This window comes from Stegostoma tigrinum, chromosome 4 (genome assembly GCF_030684315.1).
Source record: "Stegostoma tigrinum isolate sSteTig4 chromosome 4, sSteTig4.hap1, whole genome shotgun sequence".
NCBI classification, from domain to species: domain Eukaryota; kingdom Metazoa; phylum Chordata; class Chondrichthyes; order Orectolobiformes; family Stegostomatidae; genus Stegostoma; species Stegostoma tigrinum.
The window spans coordinates 14082609-14104746 of NC_081357.1; the positions used below are offsets into that span (position 1 = coordinate 14082609).

Here is a 22138-nt window from a genome sequence, read left to right on the forward strand (position 1 = left end):
TTCGTTTGGGATAAATATTTGCCAGAACAGTATCTTCTTCCCAACAGTGCCAGGTGATCTGATTCTTCCACCTAAACTGGAGGAGCCTTGATTTAATGTCTCGCCCAAATAATGGCATTCATCTACTAACACACTAAAGTGTCAGAAACATAAACAGAAATTGCTGGAAAGGTTCAGAAGGTCTGGCAGTGTCTGTGAAGAGAAATCAGAGTTAACGTTTTGGTTTCAGTGACCCTTCCTCAGAATGCAGAGTCAACCTGGATTATTCAATCAAGTCTCTGAAGAGGGACTTGAGCCCATGGCCTTCTGATGAAGACACTAAAGCAATATTGAACTAGGCATGGCTGACAAAGGGATATTTCATTGATCAAGTGAATAGCACCAATGTTTTGTTATCTACACTCAAAGGATCAAGATGGCCAATTTAAAAGTCAGCAGTAGCTGCTGCTTTTGATACTTTGCTCATGACAGCCTCTCTACACGTAACAACACTGACACAGAAGGCTGTCCAAAGCTTGGTCAGTGTCAAAATGGACCTTCAGAAAGTTGAATGCTAAAAAAAATTCAACCTTAACCAAAGGCAAACAGATATCCAGTTAAAAGGTTAATTGATCTCCTCACTCACAAGGCAAGTAGTATGTTAAAATAGAAAGCCACTTTGGCAAAGGCTGAAAAGCATTTTGATGGTGTGTTACAGCACTATGTTCAAGGGAGCCTGCAGGATATAAGTTTCTCTTAAAAAACAGATGCAGTTACCTGCAGAATACTTTGGCTGGTTTGCAAACAGAACAACTCACAACAGCTGACCACAAGACAACAGGATGTATTTTCCAAAGAAAATGGCTCTACAGTTTAGAAAAAAAAACTAAAAAACTGAAAGAACAAAACTGGAAGCGGAAGAAAACAAAACCCTCAAAAGATGCTGTTCTGAATTCAGTCTTTTTGCTGTGACTATCCATCTGCATGGTACTGGGACTGGTTACCTCCATTAGCGAGTAGGGCATAAACATGATATGTAAACTAAAACACAAAGTTTTAAAAACTCAGATAGTTTTTGATCTTTCCCACTCCCCCACCATAAAAAACCTCTCTAATGTGTCTTACAACGTGGACACACGACACATAATTACTTTAAAGGTACAGCAGAAATAGGGCACACAACTGTGTCTATTCTAGGCAGTTCTCATACTCCACACAAGTTGTCCATCGCTTTCAGTAGAACATTTTATTTCTTCCTCTCCTGTATTTATCTAGCTTGTTCGTGTGTCAGTCCAGGCTCAACGGGCTGAAGGGCCTGTATGAACTCTTCAGGAAAAGAGGATTCTCCTGAATTTACCATCTGACATTTCAAGATTTGAATTATTTGGCACTTGATATCGAGTTTGTCTTTCCCAATACTCTTCCCACCCCAAAAACAAAGCTTAAACACACCCGAGATAGTAGGAATTGTAGATGCTGGAGAATCCGAGATAACAAGGTGTAGAGCTGTCGTTTCGGGCCTAGATTCCTCATCTGAACGTCAGCTTTCCTGCTCCTAAGATGCTGCTCGGCCTGCTGTGTCCATCCAGCTCTATACCTTATTAGCTTAAAGACACCATCTCACCTCCTCATACTGCCCCTCAGTTCCATATTTGCAAACTTGCTCCAGCATAAACTGCCCTGGGTAGATTTTTTTAAAAAAACCTACTCTCCCACCCACTTCGCGCCCCTACTACACCCGCTCCTTCGGTGTTGGCGGTCACCATTGGACGGCAAGCCTCACGGTTGCCCAAGCATGTCAACATCCAGTCAACTCGTCAAACAAAAGAACCTGCTTTTTACGTTTTCGAAAGCCTGTCTCTAAACCACACGTGCAAACAACCCCCTCCCTCCCTCCCACCCGCAAACAAAAAAACCGGCTCCAAGAATTTGCGGTCTCTCTCACTCACCACGATGCACTTCTGCCGAGAGCTACCCGTGGGGTCTCTGAAAAAACACAAAACAAGTGCACTTTCACGGTGAAAACACCCGCCCGTTCCCCCAGTATCCGGGTCGGTGGCAAAGCGAGTTCAAATTAAACCAGAGATAATGGGTACTGCAGATGCTGGACAATTCCAAGATAATAAAACGTGAGGCTGGATGAACACAGCAGGCCAAGCAGCATCTCAGGAGCATCTCTCCTGAGATGCTGCTTGGCCTGCTGTGTTCATCCAGCCTCACATTTTATTATCTTCAAATTAAACCAACCGAGTTAAAGTCAGGGAGGCAGGGTTAACAAAAATAGGCGAGGGAGGGGCAGGAAAGAATTAGCTCCAACTACTCCTGCGTCTTCAACAACTAAGGTATTCATACTCGAATAAATCATCACTGCTGATGAAGTGAGAGATGAGTAAGGGTGGCGGAGCGGGAACTAAACACTCTGCTATCGGATATTCTTTCATCGATGCGATTTGCACAATTCAGGTTTGAGGGAAGAGTTAGTCTCGTGTTGAATCGGTCCCCGTTCCCAACTACCAGGAGCCAACTTTTTGAGAAAGAGAGAGAGAGAAAAAAAAGACTCATTCAAATATCATAATATCTCGGTGTATCAATAAATAAGCGGAGGATTCAAAAATGCGGTGTCGACAATTATTTGACTTGCCGTGAAGTGTAATCCCGACAGCCAAGCATCCCCATCAGAACACATTCATTTACCCACTCACTGACCACGCTCCCGTGGATCCGCCGCTTAATTTCCCATCCTTAACCTAAATCCTTTGTGTTGCCGCCTGACAGTTGTAGGGTCAGACTATGTAATCACATTCATTCATTCAAATCTACCCCGCGGTGTGGGGGGAGAGAGAGAGAGAGAGAGAGAAAGTGTCTTTATCAACAAACAAACAGCGCGCACTAACTCCTTTAACTTCGCCCCTCTTGTCCAAACATTCAGACGGCATAGCACTTTCAAACCCTGCTCAGCTCCGAGGGGAAAAATCTAAACATTGCCAGAAACGGACGGGGAAGTCAGTCTTCTCGCTTATTTTAACCTAAACATTTTCGTCCTCTTTTTCTAAAAACAAAAAGTACTTTTTTTTTGCTTCCCCCCCCTCTGCGGGTTCGAAAGGGAAACTCCGTGCAAATATTGACGCATTGTTCATTCCTAACTCAGTGCTGGTGTGATCGCTGCGTAGAGACACGTTGCCCAAATGGCAAATTTTATCAGTGAACGATTCTGCGAGCCGCAAAAGTCTTAGGATATTTGACAACAAACGGAGCAGGGGATTGATTCCACAGGATCCCAGTTTATTAAAAAAAAACCAGCATTTCACAACTGGGCGATTTACCGTTTCAATCTCGCACCTCCAGCATTCGATTTTATTTTGAAATTGGAGACCAGGAGGATGTGAACAATTTAACCTCTCTCTTCCGCTTTTGGGAGACACGACTGGGATAAGAGAGCCGGGACCCACCGTCACAGACTCAACACACGCCTACATACTCAAAATAGAAAGACAAGCCGGGATCAAACCCCACCCGTGCCACTGGAGGGTCAATAACTTGTGACCCCTTCCGCCCCGAACTCTCCCTCCTCTCAGAGCGGCAGGTTTTTTTTCGCGTGTGTATTTAGATTTGCATCGTGAGTAAACGCATTGCCACTACATTTTTAAAAATGCAAATACAGATTACTTCGGTTACTTGGAGTTTGGGAAATGCTCCAAAATGAAATAATCACGAGGTTCTGATGCATAAGTTGGGACTCACAGCCACGGACTAAACAAGAATTTTTAAAAAGTCTAATTCCAGTCAAAGAAACGTTTTCATTTCCATTACGACTTTACCAGATATCCTCTCTCTTAAAGCCACACGGCAAGTAATTTAGGGTGAACTCTTCAAGCAGTCATTCAAGAAATTTAAGTGGGAGATATTTTGTATGGACAGTAGCGAGTGTTTTTAAAATCACGCAAGTTAATTCAAGGGAGTTTTAAAGTCAGAATACAGACATTTTGACGGATTATAAAAATTACATCTAAGTTAATTTGAGGGAGCTTTAAAATTTGAGAGTTTGCGTGTTGATTTGAGAGTTTTTGAAAAAAAATCAATTTGAGGATGAGTTTAAGCATTTGCTTGAGAGTTTTTTTTCAAGAAATCAAATGGAAGTTAATTTGAGGGAATTTTGCAACCACATGCAAGTTGATCCGAGGGACCGCTTAATTTTTTTGTGACGATTACCAACTTTTTCAAGGCAAGTGATGGGGGGGTGACATAGTTATCGAGAAAAGAGTCTGGTGGAGAAATGAGAAGTTGCGCCGCTTAAAGAATAAACACAGGATTAGTAAATGCGAAGATAGGAAAGGCATGAACACCTATTAATTAAGGGCTGGAGGTGGGGGAAGAAGCCAGGGGGTACAGATGCTTACCTCTAAAATCTTTTCCAGATCCTCCTGGGTGAGACACGGGTGTTCTTTAAGGATCTGAGACTTTTTGAGTTTGTACTGATTCACTGCTTCAGTCCAGTTTGGTTCTTCCAAAACTTGGAAAATGGCAGCACCGATTGACAGATAGAAGATGATGGCTGAGGTCAGTAAGGGTCCCCTGTCTACCATACTTTGTTCCCTTTCTTTTCCCCTCTCCTCAAAGTCCAACGAGAGAGAGAATTTACGTTTGAATTTGCTGCGCTGCTCTCCCTGCGCCTGCGCGATAAGTTCCAACTAAAGAGGGGGAGAAAAACTTCATCTAAAAGTAAACTTTTCTTTTGGACAGAACAGAACAGTCCCTTGTTAAAGTCTTGGGGTGACCACCAGCAAAAATAGGAGATCCTCGGGAAAAAAAACGCAGTCACCATCCGATTGAACTCTGAGGGGGTAAGATAAAAATGTTTCTTTAAAAAAAACTTACTCCCTTCAAAGAAATTGTAATTAGTTCATATTATCAACAAAGACAAAAAAAATTTTGGACTGTCGGATTTTTTTCCCTCCTTTCTCCGGTTGTGTTTTTTTTTATTTGGCGACACGTGTCGATCTGGACGATCTCTTTAAAATGTCCAGCCCCGGCGAGAAAGTTCAATATTTGAGGTGGCTCTGAGGAATTTATGATTCTCCAGGAGGTGGAGTCTTTCCCGCCCTCCGCTTGCTGCAAGAACCGTTTTTTTTTCAAAAGAAAGAAACAAAACCAAAAACTTCTCGCCAATTTTTTTTTTATTTCTCATTCCTCCCTTCGAGAATATTCCCTCGAGAAATAGAAGGGGGGAGAAAACCGCAGTCTCCATCCGAACAGACTCTGAGGGGGTTAAAAGATGTGTTTTATTTTAAACCTACTCCTCTCGAAGAAAAAAAGGTTGTTTCTATATCAACAACAAAACTATTTTTCAAGTTTACTTTTAAGTTGTTTATTTTGCTTTTGAAAAAAACTAGTCGCGTCCCCTCCCCTCCAAACTCAATTGTGTTTGAGTTAAATGCATTTGACTCTTTTAAAGATTCGTTTGGGCAATTTCTTATTGGAGAGTCGCTATATAAGAATGTGAGGATGGACTGATTCGTTAAGGTTCCCCAACCCCACTAAAACAAAACTGTCTTGTTCATGTTAGTTGCTTTTTGGTGTGTGAATGAATAATGTGAAGCAATTTTCTTTCTCTCTGTGCGCGCCTCAATTGGACTATTGTTCAGTGTACGGAAACAAGTGCATTCAAATTCAACGACACTTGTCTTCACTACGCAGCCCTAATCATTGGGGGTGGGCATTACGCCTGAAAAATACTCACCCACACGCTTGCGGAAACTCAGCAACTTACCACAAGTAAAGCCAAGCCATTCCCCCACGTAAAACAATGCAAATAAGGCGCCTAATGGCAAATGGTTGAATGTCTATCTAAATTCTAGATGTGCCCCATGAACGAGCAAAGTTGAGTACTGCTGATGTTTCACGTTTTGAAGTTTTGTTTTGACAACCATTTCACTCAGATTCAGTAGTGCGAAATTCGTCAGTGAGCAAAGTACAGTGCAAACTTTCTTGGGCCTATGATATTGATTCATCAATTGATCAGTTCATTTTTATACCATGATGACATAGGAAGTCCCTACATTACCAGAGGAAGGATTGTGCAATGGCACTTGGTGGACTGTGTAATGAGATAACCACTGTATCTTGTTTTGCAGGAGGAACCCTTGCTTGGGACATTAATTGATGTGTGGATAAAGGAGGTTAAGTTCAAGTTTTCAAGTTGTTTCTGAGTAAATGATAAGGAAGTAAATTGGAAAGCGGAGTCATATTGGATAAGTGCCTCCACATCTTTGCTTTTCATGTGACAAAAATATTGTGTTTTTCTAGTTTATGTACATTCCTATTGTGCCAATTTATTTTGAATAAAATTATCTGTTCAACTTGAATTCCTGTAACATGCAGCAGTATAAAGTTAAGTCCTGGTGCCACAATGGACAGAGTGGCGGCTAAGTTAAGATGCAGCCATAACTTCTTAACCAAACACAATACTTTGTTTTCAAAACATTCTCACTAAAGTGCCTCTTGAAGGCCAGTACCAGGAATAAAGCAATTTGAAGAAACATCCACTCAAGATCTATTCAGTTCTGAGAGAGGGTCACTGCATTCAAAACTTTAACTCTGCTTTCTCTTTATTCTGCTGCCCGACCTGCTGAGTTTCTCCAGCAAATTCTTTGTTTCAATTTACACCATCTGTAGTTCTTTGTTTTATTGAAACACTCATTCAAGATGTCATAGAATTTCTATTGTGTGGAAGTGGGCCATTCAGCCCAGTGAATCATACCAACCCTCTGAAGAGCATCCCATCCTAATCTATTCCTGTAACTCTGCACTTCCTATAGCTAATACATCTGTGCACATCCCTGAATAATATTGGCAATTTAGCATAGCAAATCAACCTCATCTTTACATCTTGAACTGTGGGAGAAAGCCCACACAGTCACTGAAAGAAGATGAAAAATCTCCAGGGATAGTCTCCCAAGGCTGGAATCAACCCCAGCCACCATGCCAACCTTCAAGACGTCTGTCAAGATTTGAGAACCCAAGATTTCTACAAATGGTGCTACTGTAATTTTTCCTCCTGTAATTTTCAGAGGTCTGTACACAGCAGCACCTTTCAGTACTGCAAGCTGATTTGGCATGCGTATTTCATCCAAGTGACCATGTGGCTATGTAGCTGAGAAGGAGCACTGCCGAGGAAACAATACATCGACTAAACAGCCATGGTCTCGGGTTCAACTATTAACTCAAGGATATCTTAAATTGCAAATGCTTTTCTTTCCTGTTTGAAGCCATCATTCTTCTCATCTCAAACAATTAACTGTGTTTTTTGTGTGATTGATGTTTTGCTTTTTTTTCCCTCAGGGTTAGTAAGAAATAAAAATCTTTCTCTCAAAAAAACCTTGTAATTGTCTTTTAATTTTGGCTAGTATGTCTTTTAAAGTGAAATGTGATATAACTGTAGGCTAAAAAGAATGGAAAGATATTTATTACAATCAACTGAGGCGATTAAAAAGAGGAGCTGAATTACCTCCTCATCCAGTTGGTTGCACAATGTTGATAAAGCACTCCACTTTTTTCCTCACACTGGGCAATGATTATCCTTCCTCCTCCTCAAATGAAAATAATCACATGAGGGCAGAATAAACTCAGTGTGATACCCTCTCCCCTGGTTCAACAGACAATGTGCTCACCTAGGAAATATGCCCGTCTGGAAAAGAGACCAGAAAGAAATTCAACTTTAATACCTTCCATTTATATATAAGCTTTACAGTTGTGAAACAACACTTTCCAGAAGCTTAATCAATGGAAGAAGATGTATCAATTTCCAGACAGACATTAGGCCACCTGATCAAAAGGTTTAGAGGCAAGTTTTAAGCAGTCATTTGAAGAAGCAGAGACAGGCAAAGAGGTTCAGAGAGCAAAGTCGTGAGTTTGGACCTTACAAGTTTGAAGAAATGAAAGATACGATAGTCAGTAAGCCAGAATTGGAGGAACCCCAGAGATCTCAGAAGGTACCAGATTTAAAGTTACAGCAAACTTTTTATTAAATGGCACCAGTGGGACAAGGAGTGTGCCAGATGATCAAATGTTCTGGACAATCAAGAGCTACACATAACTGCAGTAAAACCCTGACGAAGCAAAGTTTCCTGACGTTAACATTGTTCAAAAAAAATCTATTTTAAAAAACTCAATGCACCTCCTAAAATCAATGTACAAACATACGGTAAGTAATATAAACATAGCACAGGGGGTATACACATAACTTATACTTTATTTGTAGCATAAATGCTCAGGCTTTGCAGTTTTTGAGGTGTACAATTTTTGCTTGTTTAACAAGAGAACTGTTTGTTTGAAGTGTGGGTTAAAACAAAGTTTCCTGTGGTTACAGAAATGTAGCCTCACTCCTCACTTTCTCCTTATGATTGAATAAATAGTGGATACTTATTGTCTGGATTCACCTGAGGAGTGCAGTCACTTTATCAAGAAGCCAAGTTGCCACTCAAATCTATGGAATCTTTATCCGGCGAATAGTCACTGCTGGCAAGAGAGAAATATAGGGTCTTTCCACAGTACAAAGACAAAATATGGCATTATGCCACTTGGACAGCAGATAACGTAAAGATGACTTTCAAGTGAAGATTGCCAGATGATTTTCCATTTTAAAAAAAAGCCTCCTTAATATCTGGAGCACGATTGTCAGATCTCTGAAAAGAAATTTTGTGGCTTTATCATTTAAGCAACCATTTGGTCTTCTGTCTTCGCAATCAGTCCCTTGAGATTAGGGATGGAGTACTTCACTCCAGTTTGATGGGTTCTGAGCTGGTTGATAAGTAATTTTCGGACTCTAACATGCAGGCCAGGTAGTGCTTAAAACATGCAAGCAGAAAAATGACTGTGAGGTGCGTGCACATTCTCAGAGGGCTCTGCTTTGCTGCAATGAAGCCTCGCAATGTGGTTAGCACCATTCCAAATGAGCCTGCTTTATTTTGAGAAGTCACAAGCCAGGAGTTCTAATGATCTGGGAGGTGTTTAAAAAATAGAGTCATAGCTGCAGAGTCATGCAGCTCAGAAACGGACCCTTCAGCCCAGCTCGTCCATGCCGACCAAGCTACCCAAATTAAACTAGCCCCACTTGCCTGCATTTATCCCTCTAAATCTTTCCAATTCATATAGTTGATGATACATCTTATACAGCCACAGGTAGTGGTTTTGATTCAACTGTGTAAACTTTAGTTGTGCTGCTCTGGGTCTAGCAGGGTGAGTTGGTTTTAGGATTTCTTTTTGATTAGTGAACAGGTCAATCTTAGAGCTTGACAATAACTTTTAACTTCCAGATCCAAATTTTCAAATCACTATGGCGAGATTATTTAAACCTATTCTTTGGACAATTAGCACTGTTCTTTGGAGTACTTCTTTAGTCCCTACACCACATTTCCACTGTATTATAGTGGTGATCTGTCTTGACTATACATTACATTAGGGGATATGACTGCCTTGTATTATAGCAAGACCATTAATCCAGAGACCCAGGTAATGTTCTGGAGATAATGGGAACTGCAGATGCTGGAGAATTCCAAGATAATAAAATGTGAGGCGGGATGAACACAGCAGGCCAAGCAGCATCTCAGGAGCACAAAAGCTGACGTTTCGGGCCTGGACCCTTCATCAGAGAGGGAAATGGGGAGAGGGAACTGGAATAAATAGGGAGAGGGGGGAGGCGGACCGAAGATGGAGAGTAAAGAAGATAGGTGGAGAGAGTATAGGTGAGGAGGTAGGGAGGGGATAGGTCAGTCCAGGGAAGACGGACAGGTCAAGGAGGTGGGATGAGGTTAGTAGGTAGATGGGGGTGCGGCTTGGGGTGAGAGGAATGGATGGGTGAGAGGAAGAACCGGTTAGGGAGGCAGAGACAGGTTGAACTGGTTTTGGGATGCAGTGAGTGGGGGGGAAGAGCTGGGCTGGTTGTGTGGTGCAGTGGGGGGAGGGGACGAACTGGGCTGGTTTAGGGATGCTGTAGGGGAAGGGGAGATTTTGAAGCTGGTGAAGTCCACATTGATACCATTAGGCTGCAGGGTTCCCAGGCGGAATATGAGTTGCTGTTCCTGCAACCTTCGGGTGGCATCATTGTGGCAGTGCAGGAGGCCCATGATGGACATGTCATCTAGAGAATGGAAGGGGGAGTGGAAATGGTTTGCGACTGGGAGGTGCAGTTGTTTGTTGCGAACTGAGCGGAGGTGTTCTGCAAAGCGGTCTCCAAGCCTCCGCTTGGTTTCCCCAATGTAGAGGAAGCCGCACCGGGTACAGTGGATGCAGTATACCACATTGGCAGATGTGCAGGTGAACCTCTGCTTAATGTGGAAAGTCATCTTGGGGCCTGGGATAGGGGTGAGGGAGGAGGTGTGGGGGCAAGTGTAGCATTTCCTGCGGTTGCAGGGGAAGGTGCCGGGTGTGGTGGGGTTGGAGGGCAGTGTGGAGCGAACAAGGGAGTCACGGAGAGAGTGGTCTCTCCGGAGAGCAGACAGGGGTGGGGATGGAAAAATGTCTTGGGTGATGGGGTTGGATTGTAAATGGCGAAAGTGTCGGAGGATGATGCGTTGTATCCGGAGGTTGGTAGGGTGGTGTGTGAGAACGAGGGGGATCCTCTTAGGGCGGTTGTGGCGGGGGCGGGGTGTGAGGGATGTGTTGCGGGAAATACGGGAGACGCGGTCAAGGGCGTTCTCGATCACTGTGTGGGGAAAGTTGCGGTCCTTAAAGAACTTGGACATCTGGGATGTGCGGGAGTGGAATGTCTTATCGTGGGAGCAGATGCGGCGGAGGCGGAGGAATTGGGAATAGGGGATGGAATTTTTGCAGGAGGGTAGGTGGGAGGAGGTGTATTCTAGGTAGCTGTGGGAGTCGGTGGGCTTGAAATGACTGTATCGGCGCCGCCTCTTGCTCCCCAGAGGAGCTCGAACAGTTCATCCACTTCACCAACACCTTCCACCCCAACCTTCAGTTCACCTGGGCCATCTCCAGCACATCCCTCACCTTCCTGGACCGCTCAGTCTCCATCTCAGGCAACCAGCTTGTAACTGATGTCCATTTCAAGCCCACCGACTCCCACAGCTACCTGTCCGTCTTCCCTGGACTGACATATCCCCTCCCTACCTCCCCACCTATACTCTCTCCACCTATCTTCTTTACTCTCCATCTTCGGTCCGCTTCCCCCTCTCTCCCTATTTATTCCAGTTCCCTCCCCCCATCCCCCTCTCTGATGAAGGGTCCAGGCCCGAAACGTCAGCTTTTGTGCTCCTGAGATGCTGCTTGGCCTGCTGTGTTCATCCAGCCTCACATTTTATTATTTTAATGTTCTGGAGACCTGGTTTAAAATCTTGCCATGGCAGATGGTGGAATTTGCTTTCAATAAAAATCTGGAATTAAAAGTCTAATGGTGACCATGAAAACATTGTTTGTTGTTGGAAAAATCCATCTGGTTCACTGATGCCTTTAGGAAGGGAAATTTGGCAATGCCAATCCATCTAACCTGCACACTGTAGAAAATGAACTTTAATGTAAAGGTATATGACTTAATTCATTTTGGTTGATTGGATAGGAGGAGGCAACAGAAGTTAAGTAGTTAACATTTAAAGGAAACACGCCTGGAAGTGTACATCAACACATCTTTGAAAGTGGCAGGAGAAGTTGAGAAGATGGTTAAAGAAAATATACAGTTCATTAGCTAATTTGCTTGTCTAGCTTCTCTGAACCTGTCATAATCTTTAACCATTTTACTAGATCTCCTTTAACATTTTTAATCTAAGGACAACAATCTAAGTTTCTCAACCATCCATATAGCTAAACTCTCATTTTATTAAATCTCTTCTACAGCCTGTCACGGATCCTCACATTAGTGTAGTTCTCGAGCATGACAGGCGAGGTAAGATTCTTATCTGCTTTTTTCAAGTGTACAAGACCAGATGGGAGTTAGGGCAGTGGTATGCTGCTCCTACCAATTGTGGGAAATCAGAGAACAGTCTATAGTCCCCGACAGCTACATCTGCAGGAAATATGACCAGTTGCAGTTCCACAAAGACCGCATAGCTCGTTTGGAGAAGCAGATGGACACACTGAGGTGTATATGGGGTCGGAGACAGTGATAGACACTAGCTTTAGGGAGGTGGTTACAACACAGGTCCAGACAGATAGATAGGTGTCTACCAGGAGGGGCAGGCAGGTAGTGCAGGAATGTCGTGCGGCTATTCCCCTCTCAAACAAGTATACCGTTTTGGATACAGTTGGGGGGAGAGCCTCTCAGGAGATACGTCAAGTAGCAGCCTGTGGCACCACATCTGATTCTGCCGTAGAGCAGCAAAATCCAGACAAGTGACAGTAGGTGACTCGATAGTCAGGGGCACAGACAGGCATGAATGAGATGGTGTGTTGCCCCCTTGGTGCCAGGGTCCTGGATGTCTATGAGCGGGTGCAGGATATCCTAAAACATGAGGGAAAACAGACAGAAGTCATTGTCCAGTGATAGTGGGAACTGCAGATGATGGAGAATCTAAGATAACAAAGTGTGGAGCTGGATGAACACAGCAGGCCAAGCAGCATCCCAGGACCACAAAAGCTAACGTTTTGGGCCTAGACCCTTCATCAGAGAGGGGGATGGGGAGAGGGAACTAGAATAAATAAGGAGAGGGGGGAGGCGGACTGAAGATGGAGAGAAAAGAAGATAGGTAGAGAGGAGAGTATAGGTGAGGAAGTAGGGAGGGAATAGGTCAGTCCAGGGAAGACAGACAGTTCAAGGAGGTGGGATGAGGTGGTAGGTAGGAAATGGAGGTGAAGCTTGAGGTGGGAGGAAGGGATGGGTGAGAGGAAGAACAGGTTAGGGAAGCGGAGACAGGCTGGGCTGGTTTTGGGATGCAGTGGGGGGAGGGGACCAGCTGGGCTGGTTTTTTGATGCAGTGGGGGGAGGGGAAGAACTGGGCTGGTTTTGGGATGCAGTGGGGCAAGGGGAGATTTTGAAGCTTGTGAAGTCCACACTGATACCATTGGGCTGCAGGGTTCCCAAGCGGAATATGAGTTGCTGTTCTTGCAACCTTCGGGTGGCATCATTGTGGCACTGCAGGAGGCCCATGATGGACATGTCGTCTGAGGAATGGAGGGGGGAGGTGAAATGGTTCGCGACTGGGAGGTGCAGTAGTTTGTTGCGAACTGAGCGGAGGTGTTCTGCAAAGTGGTCCCCAAGCCTCCACTTGGTTTCCCCAATGTAGAGGAAGCCACATCACATACAATGAATACAATATACCACATTGGCAGATGTGCAGGTGAACTTGGAAGGTCATCTTGGGACCTGGGATAGGGGTAAGGGAGGAGGTGTGTATTCCAGGTAGCTGTGGGAGTCAGTGGGCTTGAAATGGACATCAGTTTCTAGGACCAAAGGGGAGAAAATGGAGTCCAGATAGGTGGAGATGAGTTCAGTGGGGCGTACACCTCCTCCCACCCACCCTCCTGCAAAAATTCCATCCCCTATTCCCAATTCCTCCACCTCTGCCACATCTGCTCCCAGTATGAGGCATTCCACTCCCGCACATCCCAGATGTCCATGTTCTTCAAGGACCGCAACTTTCCCCCCGCAGTGGTTGAGAACGCCCTTGACCGCGTCTCCCGCATTTCCCGCAACACATCCCTCACACCCCGCCCCCACCACAACCACCCCCAGAGGATCCCCCTCATTCTCTCATACCACCCCACCAACCTCCGGATACAACGCATCATCCTCCGACACTTCCGCCATCTACAATCCGACCCCACCACCCAAGCTATTTTTCCAACCCCATCCTTGTCTGCCTTCCGGAGAGACCACTCTCTCCGCGACTCCCTTGTCCGCTCCACACTCCCCTCCAACCCCACCACACCCAGCACCTTCCCCTGCAACTGCAGGAAGTGCTACACTTGCTCCCACACCTCCTCCCTCACCCCCATCCCAGGCCCCAGGATGACCTTCCATATCAAGCAGATGTTCACCTGCATCCCAAAACCAGCCCAGCCTGTCTCCGTTTCCCTAACCTGTTGTTCCTCTCATTGATCCCTTCCTCCCACCTCAAGCCGCACCTCCATTTCCTACCTACCACCTCATCCCGCCTCCTTGATCTGTACGTCTTCCCTGGACTGACCTATCCCCTCCCTACCTCCTCACCTGTACTCTCCTCTCTACCTATCTTCTTTTCTCTCCATCTTTGGTCCACCTCCCCCTCTCCCCCTATTTATCCTAGTTCCCTCTCCCCATCCCCCTCTCTGATGAAGGGTCTAGGCCTGAAATGTCAGCTTTTGTGGTCCTGAGATGATGCTTGGCCTGCTGTGTTCATCCAGCTCCACACTTTGTTAGCCAGAAGTCATTGTCCACATTGGCACAAATGACAAAGGCAGGAAGAGGGCAGAGGTTCTTCAAGGACAATTCAGGGAGTTAGGTAGGGAGCTAAAAAGCAAGGCTACCAGAGTAGTAATCTCTGGATCACCTGTGCCAGGGTTCGTGAGGCTAGGAACCGAGAGAGAGAGTACAGTGAAAATGTGGCTACAGTGCTGGAGTAGGAAGGAGGGCTTTAGATATATAAATCATTGGGATGGCTTCTGGGTAAGTTGGGACCTGTACAGGAAGGACAGTTGCACCTGATCTGGAGGAGCACCAATATCTTGGGCAGGAGGTTTGCTTGAGTTCTTTGGGAGGGTTTAACCTCGTGTAAAATGTTGGGGTGGGGTTGGGAACAGGAACAACAGGCCAGTAAGTAAAGGGACTGTGAACAAAAGAAACACTGGGATATGCATAACGCAGAGTAAGAGCAGGCAGAGGGAAGTCATGGGACTCAGAGGGACTGGAGGTCTGGGGTGTATTTACTTCAATGCAAGAAGTATAACAGCATAGATTACTGCATGGAATTATTTTGTTACTGCCATTATGGAGACATGGTTAATGGAGAGACTGAAGTGGAAGCTTGACTTTCCAGGGAATCGCTGTTTTACATGGGACAGAAAGGGAAGATATAGGGTTGGGGGGAGTTGCATTGCAAATTAGGGATCACATCACAGTTGTGTTGCAGGAGGATGCATTGGAAGGATCTTGCAGTGAGGCATTATGGGTGGAGCTCAGGAATAGGAAGGGTGAAATCACAATATTGTGAGTTTTCTGAAGACCTCCCAATAGCCCATGGGAGACAGAGGAGCAGATATGTAGTGATTTTCTGGAAAAGTTTGTAAAAAACGGGATAGTTGTGGTGGGTGCCTTCAGCTTTCCTCTTATTGACTGAGACTCCTTTAGAGCTTATGGGTTTGTTTTGTTTTGTCCAAGTGGGCATTTTCAGACAGTATGTTGACAATCCAGCCTGAGAGGATGCCATATTAGACTTGATATTAGGGAATGAACCAGGACAGGTGATCAATGTTTCTATAGGACAGCATTTTAGGCTTAGTGGCCATAACTCCATAATATTTCGAATAGTCATGAACAAGGACAAGAGTGGCCCTGGGATGAGGGTGCTTAATTGGGAAAAGGCCAATTACATCCAAATTAGACTGGAACTGGGGAATGTGGATTGGGATCAGTTATTTGAGGGCATATCTACATCTGGCATATGGGAAGCATTTTAAAGACCAGTTGATTAAAGTGCAGGACATGCATGTATCTGCAAAACTGAAGAATAGGAATGGCAGGATCCAGGAACCATGGATAACAAGGGAAATTAGAAGCTTATTCAAAAGGAAAAAGGAAGATCATGATAGGTCTAGGCAGCTACAAATTGACAAAGCCATCGAGGAGTATGGAGAAAGTAGGAAGGAAAATAAGCGCGGAATTAGGAAGGCTAAAAGGGGCCATGAAATGTCTTTAGCAAACAGGATTAAGGAGAATCCCAAGGCTTTTTATGCATATATTAGAAGGAGGGTAACGAGGGAAAGAGTAGGACCCCTCAAGGACAAAGGAGGGAACTTATGCGTGGAGCCACAGGAAGTGGGAGACATTCTTAATGAGCACTTTGTACTGGTATTCACCAAGGAGAAGGACATGACTGATATTGAGGTCAGGGATGAGTGTGTAAATACTCTAGAGAATATCAATATATTGAATGAGGAAGTTTTGGGTATCCTAAATTTCATTAAAGTAGACAAGAACCAAGGGTGAGATGGGATCTTTTCCAGGTTACTGCAGAACGCAAGGGAAGAAATAGCTGGGGCATTCACAGATATCTTCACAGCCTCTTTAACTACAGGCAAATTTCCAGAGGACTGGAGATTATCCAATGTTGTTCCCTTGTTTAAGAAAGGAAGCAAGGATAATCCATGAAATTATAGGCTGTTTAGTCTGGCATCTGTGGTTGGGAATCTCTTGGAGAAGATACTGAGGGACAAGATATATGCACATTTGGAAGAAAATGGACTAGTTAGTGACAGACAGCACGGTTTTGTATGGGGAAGGCCAGGTCTCACCAACCTGATTGACTTTTTTGAAGAGGGGATCAAGATAACTGATGAGGGAAGGGCTTTGAAAGTTGTTTATATGGACTTTAGTCAGGCATTTAATGAAGTCCCACATGGCAGATTGACACAAAAACTAAAATCACATGGGATTAGGGCTGGGCTGTTTAGATGGATATAAAACTGACTTGCTCGTAGAAGGCAGAAGGTAGTAGTGGAGAATGGAGACCAGTAACTAGTGATGTTCTACAGGGATCAGTCTAAGGTCCTCTGTTGTTTGTAGTATGTAAAAAATGATCTGGAGGAAAATGTGGGTGGTCTGACAAGTAAGTTTGCAGATGGCATGAAGATTTGTGGAGTTGTTATTAGTGCTGATGATTGTAAAAGTATACGACTGGATATAGATAGATTGATGGCTTGGATACAGAAACGGCAGATGGAATTTAATCCAGACAAATGTGAGGTGATGCATTTTGGAGGATCAAATTTAGGTGTGAATGGTACTGTTAATGGCAGAACCCTTCGGAACATTAAAATGCAGATGGATCTGGGTGTGCAGGTCCACAGTTTTCTAAAAGTAGCAATACAGGTATCCAAAGTGATTAAGAAAACATATGGCATGCATACCTTCATTGGCCGGAGCATGGAGATCAAGAGTTGGCAAACCATGTTGCAGCAACATAAAATCCTTGTTTAGCTGCATTTTGAGTATTATGTCAGTTTTGGTCACCACACTACCAGAGGGATGTGGAATCTTTGGAGAGAGTACAGAGAAGGTTCATCAGGTTGTTGCCCGGTCTGGAGGGCATTGGCTATGAGGAAAGGTTAAAAAGGCTAGGACTGTTTTCACGAGAAAGACAATGGCTGAGAGGAGGCCTGATAGAGGTCTACAAAATTATGAGAGGCGTAAATCAGGTGGATAGTCAGAGGCTTTCTCCCAGGGTTGAAGTTTCAGTTAGAAGTGGGCACAGATTCAAGATGAGAGGGAGAGAGTTTAAGGGAGATGTGTGAGGGAGGGTTTTCATGCAGAGAGTGGTAGGAACCTAGAATGCACTGCCAAAGAAGGTGGTGGAAGCAGGCAAGTTGTGACATGTAAAAAGCATCTGGATGGTTACATGGGTAGGGAGGAATAGAGGGATATGAACCGAATAAGGGCAGAAGATTTGTTTTTTAGATCAGTCAGGATATGATGATTAGCACAGGCTCGAAGGCTGAAGGATCTGTTTCTAATGCTGCATTTCTCTTTTGTTCTCCTTCTGAAAGTGTGAATATATGAGTTGGATCCACCATGGCTGCACACTGTTTTGAGTGTACCATTAGGTATAGACTTCATCTCTCTCCATCCTTCAGTTGAAGTGCATTACTTCTCATGCCTCTACATCAAATCCAACTTCCATTTATTTGCCCAAAAGGCAGTTGATTGTGTGTTACAAAGTCCACTACTGGCCAATAACTCATTAAAAGGCAGGCTGATGGTGAAAGTGAAATCACATGGGGTCCAGGGTGTGCTAGCTAGATGGATAAAAAACTGGCTGGGCAACAGGAGACAGACAGTAGTAGTAGAAGGGATAATAAAATGTGAGGCTGGATGAACACAGCAGGCCAAGCAGCATCTCAGGAGCACAAAAGCTGACGTTTCGGGCCTAGACCCTTCATCAGAGAGGGGGATGGGGGGAGGGAACTGGAATAAATAGGGAGAGAGGGGGAGGCAGGCCGAAGATGGAGAGTAAAGAAGATAGGTGGAGAGGGTGTAGGTGGGGAGGTAGGGAGGGGATAGGTCAGTCCAGGGAAGACGGACAGGTCAAGGAGGTGGGATGAGGTTAGTAGGTAGCTGGGGGTGCGGCTTGGGGTGGGAGGAAGGGATGGGTGAGAGGAAGAACCGGTTAGGGAGGCAGAGACAGGTTGGACTGGTTTTGGGATGCAGTGGGTTGGGGGGAAGAGCTGGGCTGGTTGTGTGGTGCAGTAGGGGGAGGGGATGAACTGGGCTGGTTTAGGGATGCAGTGGGGGAAGGGGAGATTTTGAAACTGGTGAAGTCCACATTGATACCATATGGCTGCAGGGTATACTGCATCCACTGTACCCGGTGCGGCTTTCTCTACATTGGGGAAACCAAGCGGAGGCTTGGGGACCGCTTTGCAGAACACCTCCGCTCAGTTCGCAACAAACAACTGCACCTCCCAGTCGCAAACCATTTCCACTCCCCCTCCCATTCTCTTGATGACATGTCCATCATGGGCCTCCTGCACTGCCACAATGATGCCACCCGAAGGTTGCAGGAACAGCAACTCATATTCCGCCTGGGAACCCTGCAGCCATATGGTATCAATGTGGACTTCACCAGTTTCAAAATCTCCCCTTCCCCCACTGCATCCCTAAACCAGCCCAGTTCATCCCCTCCCCCTACTGCACCACACAACCAGCCCAGCTCTTCCCCCCCACCCACTGCATCCCAAAACCAGTCCAACCTGTCTCTGCCTCCCTAACCGGTTCTTCCTCTCACCCATCCCTTCCTCCCACCCCAAGCCGCACCCCCAGCTACCTACTAACCTCATCCCACCTCCTTGACCTGTCCGTCTTCCCTGGACTGACCTATCCCCTCCCTACCTCCCCACCTACACCCTCTCCACCTATCTTCTTTACTCTCCATCTTCGGTCCGCCTCCCCCTCTCTCCCTATTTATTCCAGTTCCCTCCCCCCATCCCCCTCTCTGATGAAGGGTCTAGGCCCGAAACGTCAGCTTTTGTGCTCCTGAGATGCTGCTGGGCCTGCTGTGTTCATCCAGCCTCACTTTTTATTATCTTGGAATCTCCAGCATCTGCAGTTCCCATTATCTCAGTAGTAGAAGGGAGTTTCTCAAATTGGTGACCTGTGACCAGTGGTGTTCCACAGGGATCTGTGCTGGGACCACTGTTGTTTGTGATGCATGTAAATGATTTGGAGGAAGGTGTAGGTGGTCTGATCAGCAAGTTTGCAGATGACACTAAGATTGGTGGAGTAGCAGATAGTGAAGGGGACTGTCAGAGATTACAGCAGAATGTAGATAGACTGGAGAGTTTGGCAGATAAATGGCAGATGGAGTTCAATCCGGGCAAATGTGAGGTGATGCATTTTGGAAGATCAAATTCAAGGGTGAACTCTACAGTAAATGGAAAAATCCTAGGAAAAATTGATGAACAGAGAGATCAGGGTGTTCAGGTCCATTGTTCCCTAAAGGTGACAATGCAGGTCAAAAGGGTGGTCAAGAAGGCATATGACATGCTTTCCTTCATTGGATGGGGTATTGAGTACAAGAGTTGGCAGGTCATGTTGCAATTGTATAAGACTTTGGTTCGGCCACATTTGGAGTATTGTGTACAGTTCTTGTCACCACATTACTAAAAGGATGTGGATGCTTTGGAGAGGGTGCAGAGGTGGTTCACCAGGATGTTGCCTGGTATGGAGAGTGCTCGCTGTGAAGAAAGGTTGAGTAGTTAGGATTATTTTCATTAGAAAGATGGAGATTGAGGGGAGACCTGATTGAGGTCTACAAAATCATGAGGGGTATAGACAGGGTGGATAGCAAGAAGCTTTTTCCCAGATTGGGGGACTCAATTACTAGGGGTCATGAGTTCAAAGTGAGAGGAGGAAAGTTTAAGGGAGATATGCGTGGAAAATTCTTTACGCAGAGGGTGGTGGGTGCCTGGGACGTGTTGCCAGCGGAGGTGGTAGAAGCAGACACGTTAGCATCTTTTAAGATATATTTGGACAGGTCCAAGGATGGGCAGGGAGCAAATGGACACAGACCCTTAGAAAATAGATGATAGATGCTTCAGAAGATCTCGATCGGCGCAGGCTTGGAGGGCCGAAGACCCTGTTCCTGTGCTGTAATTTTCTTTGTTCTTTGTTAAAAACAATTTAGTTTTGGAGTTATTTACAGAAAAAATCACCACAAGATTGCAAATGTTAAAATATTTACTGTAACAAATGGCTAAAAAGAACATCATGACCTAAACAGAACTCTTTTGTAGGCAAATTCAACTACAGAAAACAATATTTCCCTTGCATACTTGCCACAAATTACATTTTCTATTGAAACATAGCCCATGGTCACTCTCCAGCCTCCAAAGAATTTCCAAATCCCCATTTTGCTGAGTAGTAACATTGAGTGAATGACTCCAGGATCTTCCCTCAATTTTTGGAGGGTTTTCTTAAATTCACCTCCTGCAGTAGTAAGGCCTGCTCCAATTCTTCTCCCCCTGGCTATATAGGAACAAACCTCCCAGAATGCATCAGAGGCTGCACGATGCAAGTCTTTGACCAAAGACTCTCAGTTTCGCATTCAGGTCGAGGAAGCTTGCAAAGTCATGTGACATTTTTCTGTCCATTGACTACAGACAGCCAACAAATTTATACCTGGATAGCACAGTTTCCTGGATCTTTATCATAGGTGGAACAATTTTGCACTTTTCAGCAAATTGACTTGGGCCTCTGATTCCCAAAACTTGTAGATCTTAGTTGTTATCTGGCAGTATTTGATATAATTCACATAATCTCCTTCATTGCTCTATTCATCCAAAATGAAAATACAGGTGAACAAAGAAAAAAGTCAAATAAATATAAATATTGTAAAAATTGGCATCATTCTCACTGGTTGTCACACATCCCAGTTTAGCAACATCAGCAAATTTTGAAATTTCAATATGTAATATCCCTTTTATAGCCGACATAACACAAGTTGATAATACAATGGTAGGAAGCAGAAGGTGATGGCTAAAGGTTGTTTCTTTGATTGGAGACCTGTGACAGGTGGTGTGCCACAGGAGTTGATGCTGGGACCTTTGTTATCTGTTATTTACAGAAATTATCTGGATGTGAATGTACAAGGCATGAATAGTAAGTTTGCAGATGAGACAAAATTAGGAGGTATTATTGATAGTGAAGAAGGTTATCAAAAATTATGGGCGGATCTTAATCAGATGGGGAAGTGGGCTGAGGGTTGGCAAATGCAATTCAATACAGATAAGTGTGAGGTGTCGTACTTTGGAAAGTCATACCAAAGTAGGACTTATACAGTAAATGGTAAGGCCCTGAGGAGCATTGTGGAACAGAGGGACCCAGGAGTACAATTACATAGTTCATTGAAAGCAGCGTCACAGGGGGACAGGGTGGTGAAGAAGGCATTTAGCATGCTGGCCTTCATCGGTTGAGGCATTGAGTACAGGAGTTGGGATGTTATGTTACAGTTGCATAAGTCGTTCGTGAGGTTGCACATGGAGTATTGTGTACAATTTTGGTCTCTTTGTTATAGGAAAATCATAGTTAAACTGGAAAGTGTGCAAAGAAGATTTACAAGGATGTTGCCAGGACTAGCAGGCCTGACTTATGTGGAAAGATTGGCCAGGACAGGACTGTATTCTTTGGAATGTAGGAGAATGAGGAGTGACATTATTGAGGTGTATAAAGTCACAATGAGCATACATAGGATGAATGCATATTGTCTTTTCCCAGAGATGGGAAATTGAAAACTGGAGGGCTAAGATTTAAGATGAGAGGGAATAGATTTAAGAAGGAGCTGAGGGGCAACTTCTTCACACAGAGAATGGTGCATATTTGAATGGGCTGCTGGAGAAAGTGGTTGAGGCAGGGAAAATGGCAACATTTTAAAAATATTTGGATAGGTACATGGATGGGAAGGGTTTAGAGGGATATGGGCCAAATGTAGGCAATTGGAACAAGCTGAGTGGTCACCATGGTCAGCAT

General features: G+C 44.7%; 1 protein-coding gene and 1 long non-coding RNA gene across 6 annotated transcripts in view; one reads left to right on the forward strand and one right to left on the reverse strand.

Annotated features, from left to right (window-relative positions):
- kcnk5a (potassium channel, subfamily K, member 5a) overlaps positions 1–5137 on the reverse strand; it is a 35328-nt gene extending 30191 nt beyond the window's left edge. Inside the window, exons 1-2 of one of the 3 annotated variants that reach the window (XM_048531970.2) lie at positions 4377–5137; positions 3303–3449 (exon numbers count right to left, since the gene is read on the reverse strand). In XM_048531970.2, coding sequence (XP_048387927.1) covers positions 3303–3449; positions 4377–4562 — 333 coding nt within the window. In that variant the 5' untranslated portion in view covers positions 4563–5137. Of the gene's footprint in view, positions 1–1431; positions 1848–3302; positions 3450–4376 lie in introns of those variants that run through there. The other 2 variants (XM_048531971.2, XM_059645170.1) reach the window with 2 other exon arrangements.
- LOC125452963 (uncharacterized) lies at positions 2937–7261 on the forward strand. 3 transcript variants are annotated; one of them, XR_009445659.1, is made up of 4 exons: positions 2937–3595; positions 4395–4536; positions 4725–4820; positions 6111–7261. It is a non-coding gene; the product is annotated as an uncharacterized LOC125452963 (long non-coding RNA). The 3 variants fall into 3 exon arrangements; XR_009445658.1 differs by having other exon boundaries at positions 2942–3595; positions 4720–4820; XR_007247643.2 differs by lacking the exon at positions 4395–4536 and having other exon boundaries at positions 2957–3595; positions 4720–4820.
- The last annotated feature ends 14877 nt before the right edge of the window (positions 7262–22138 follow it).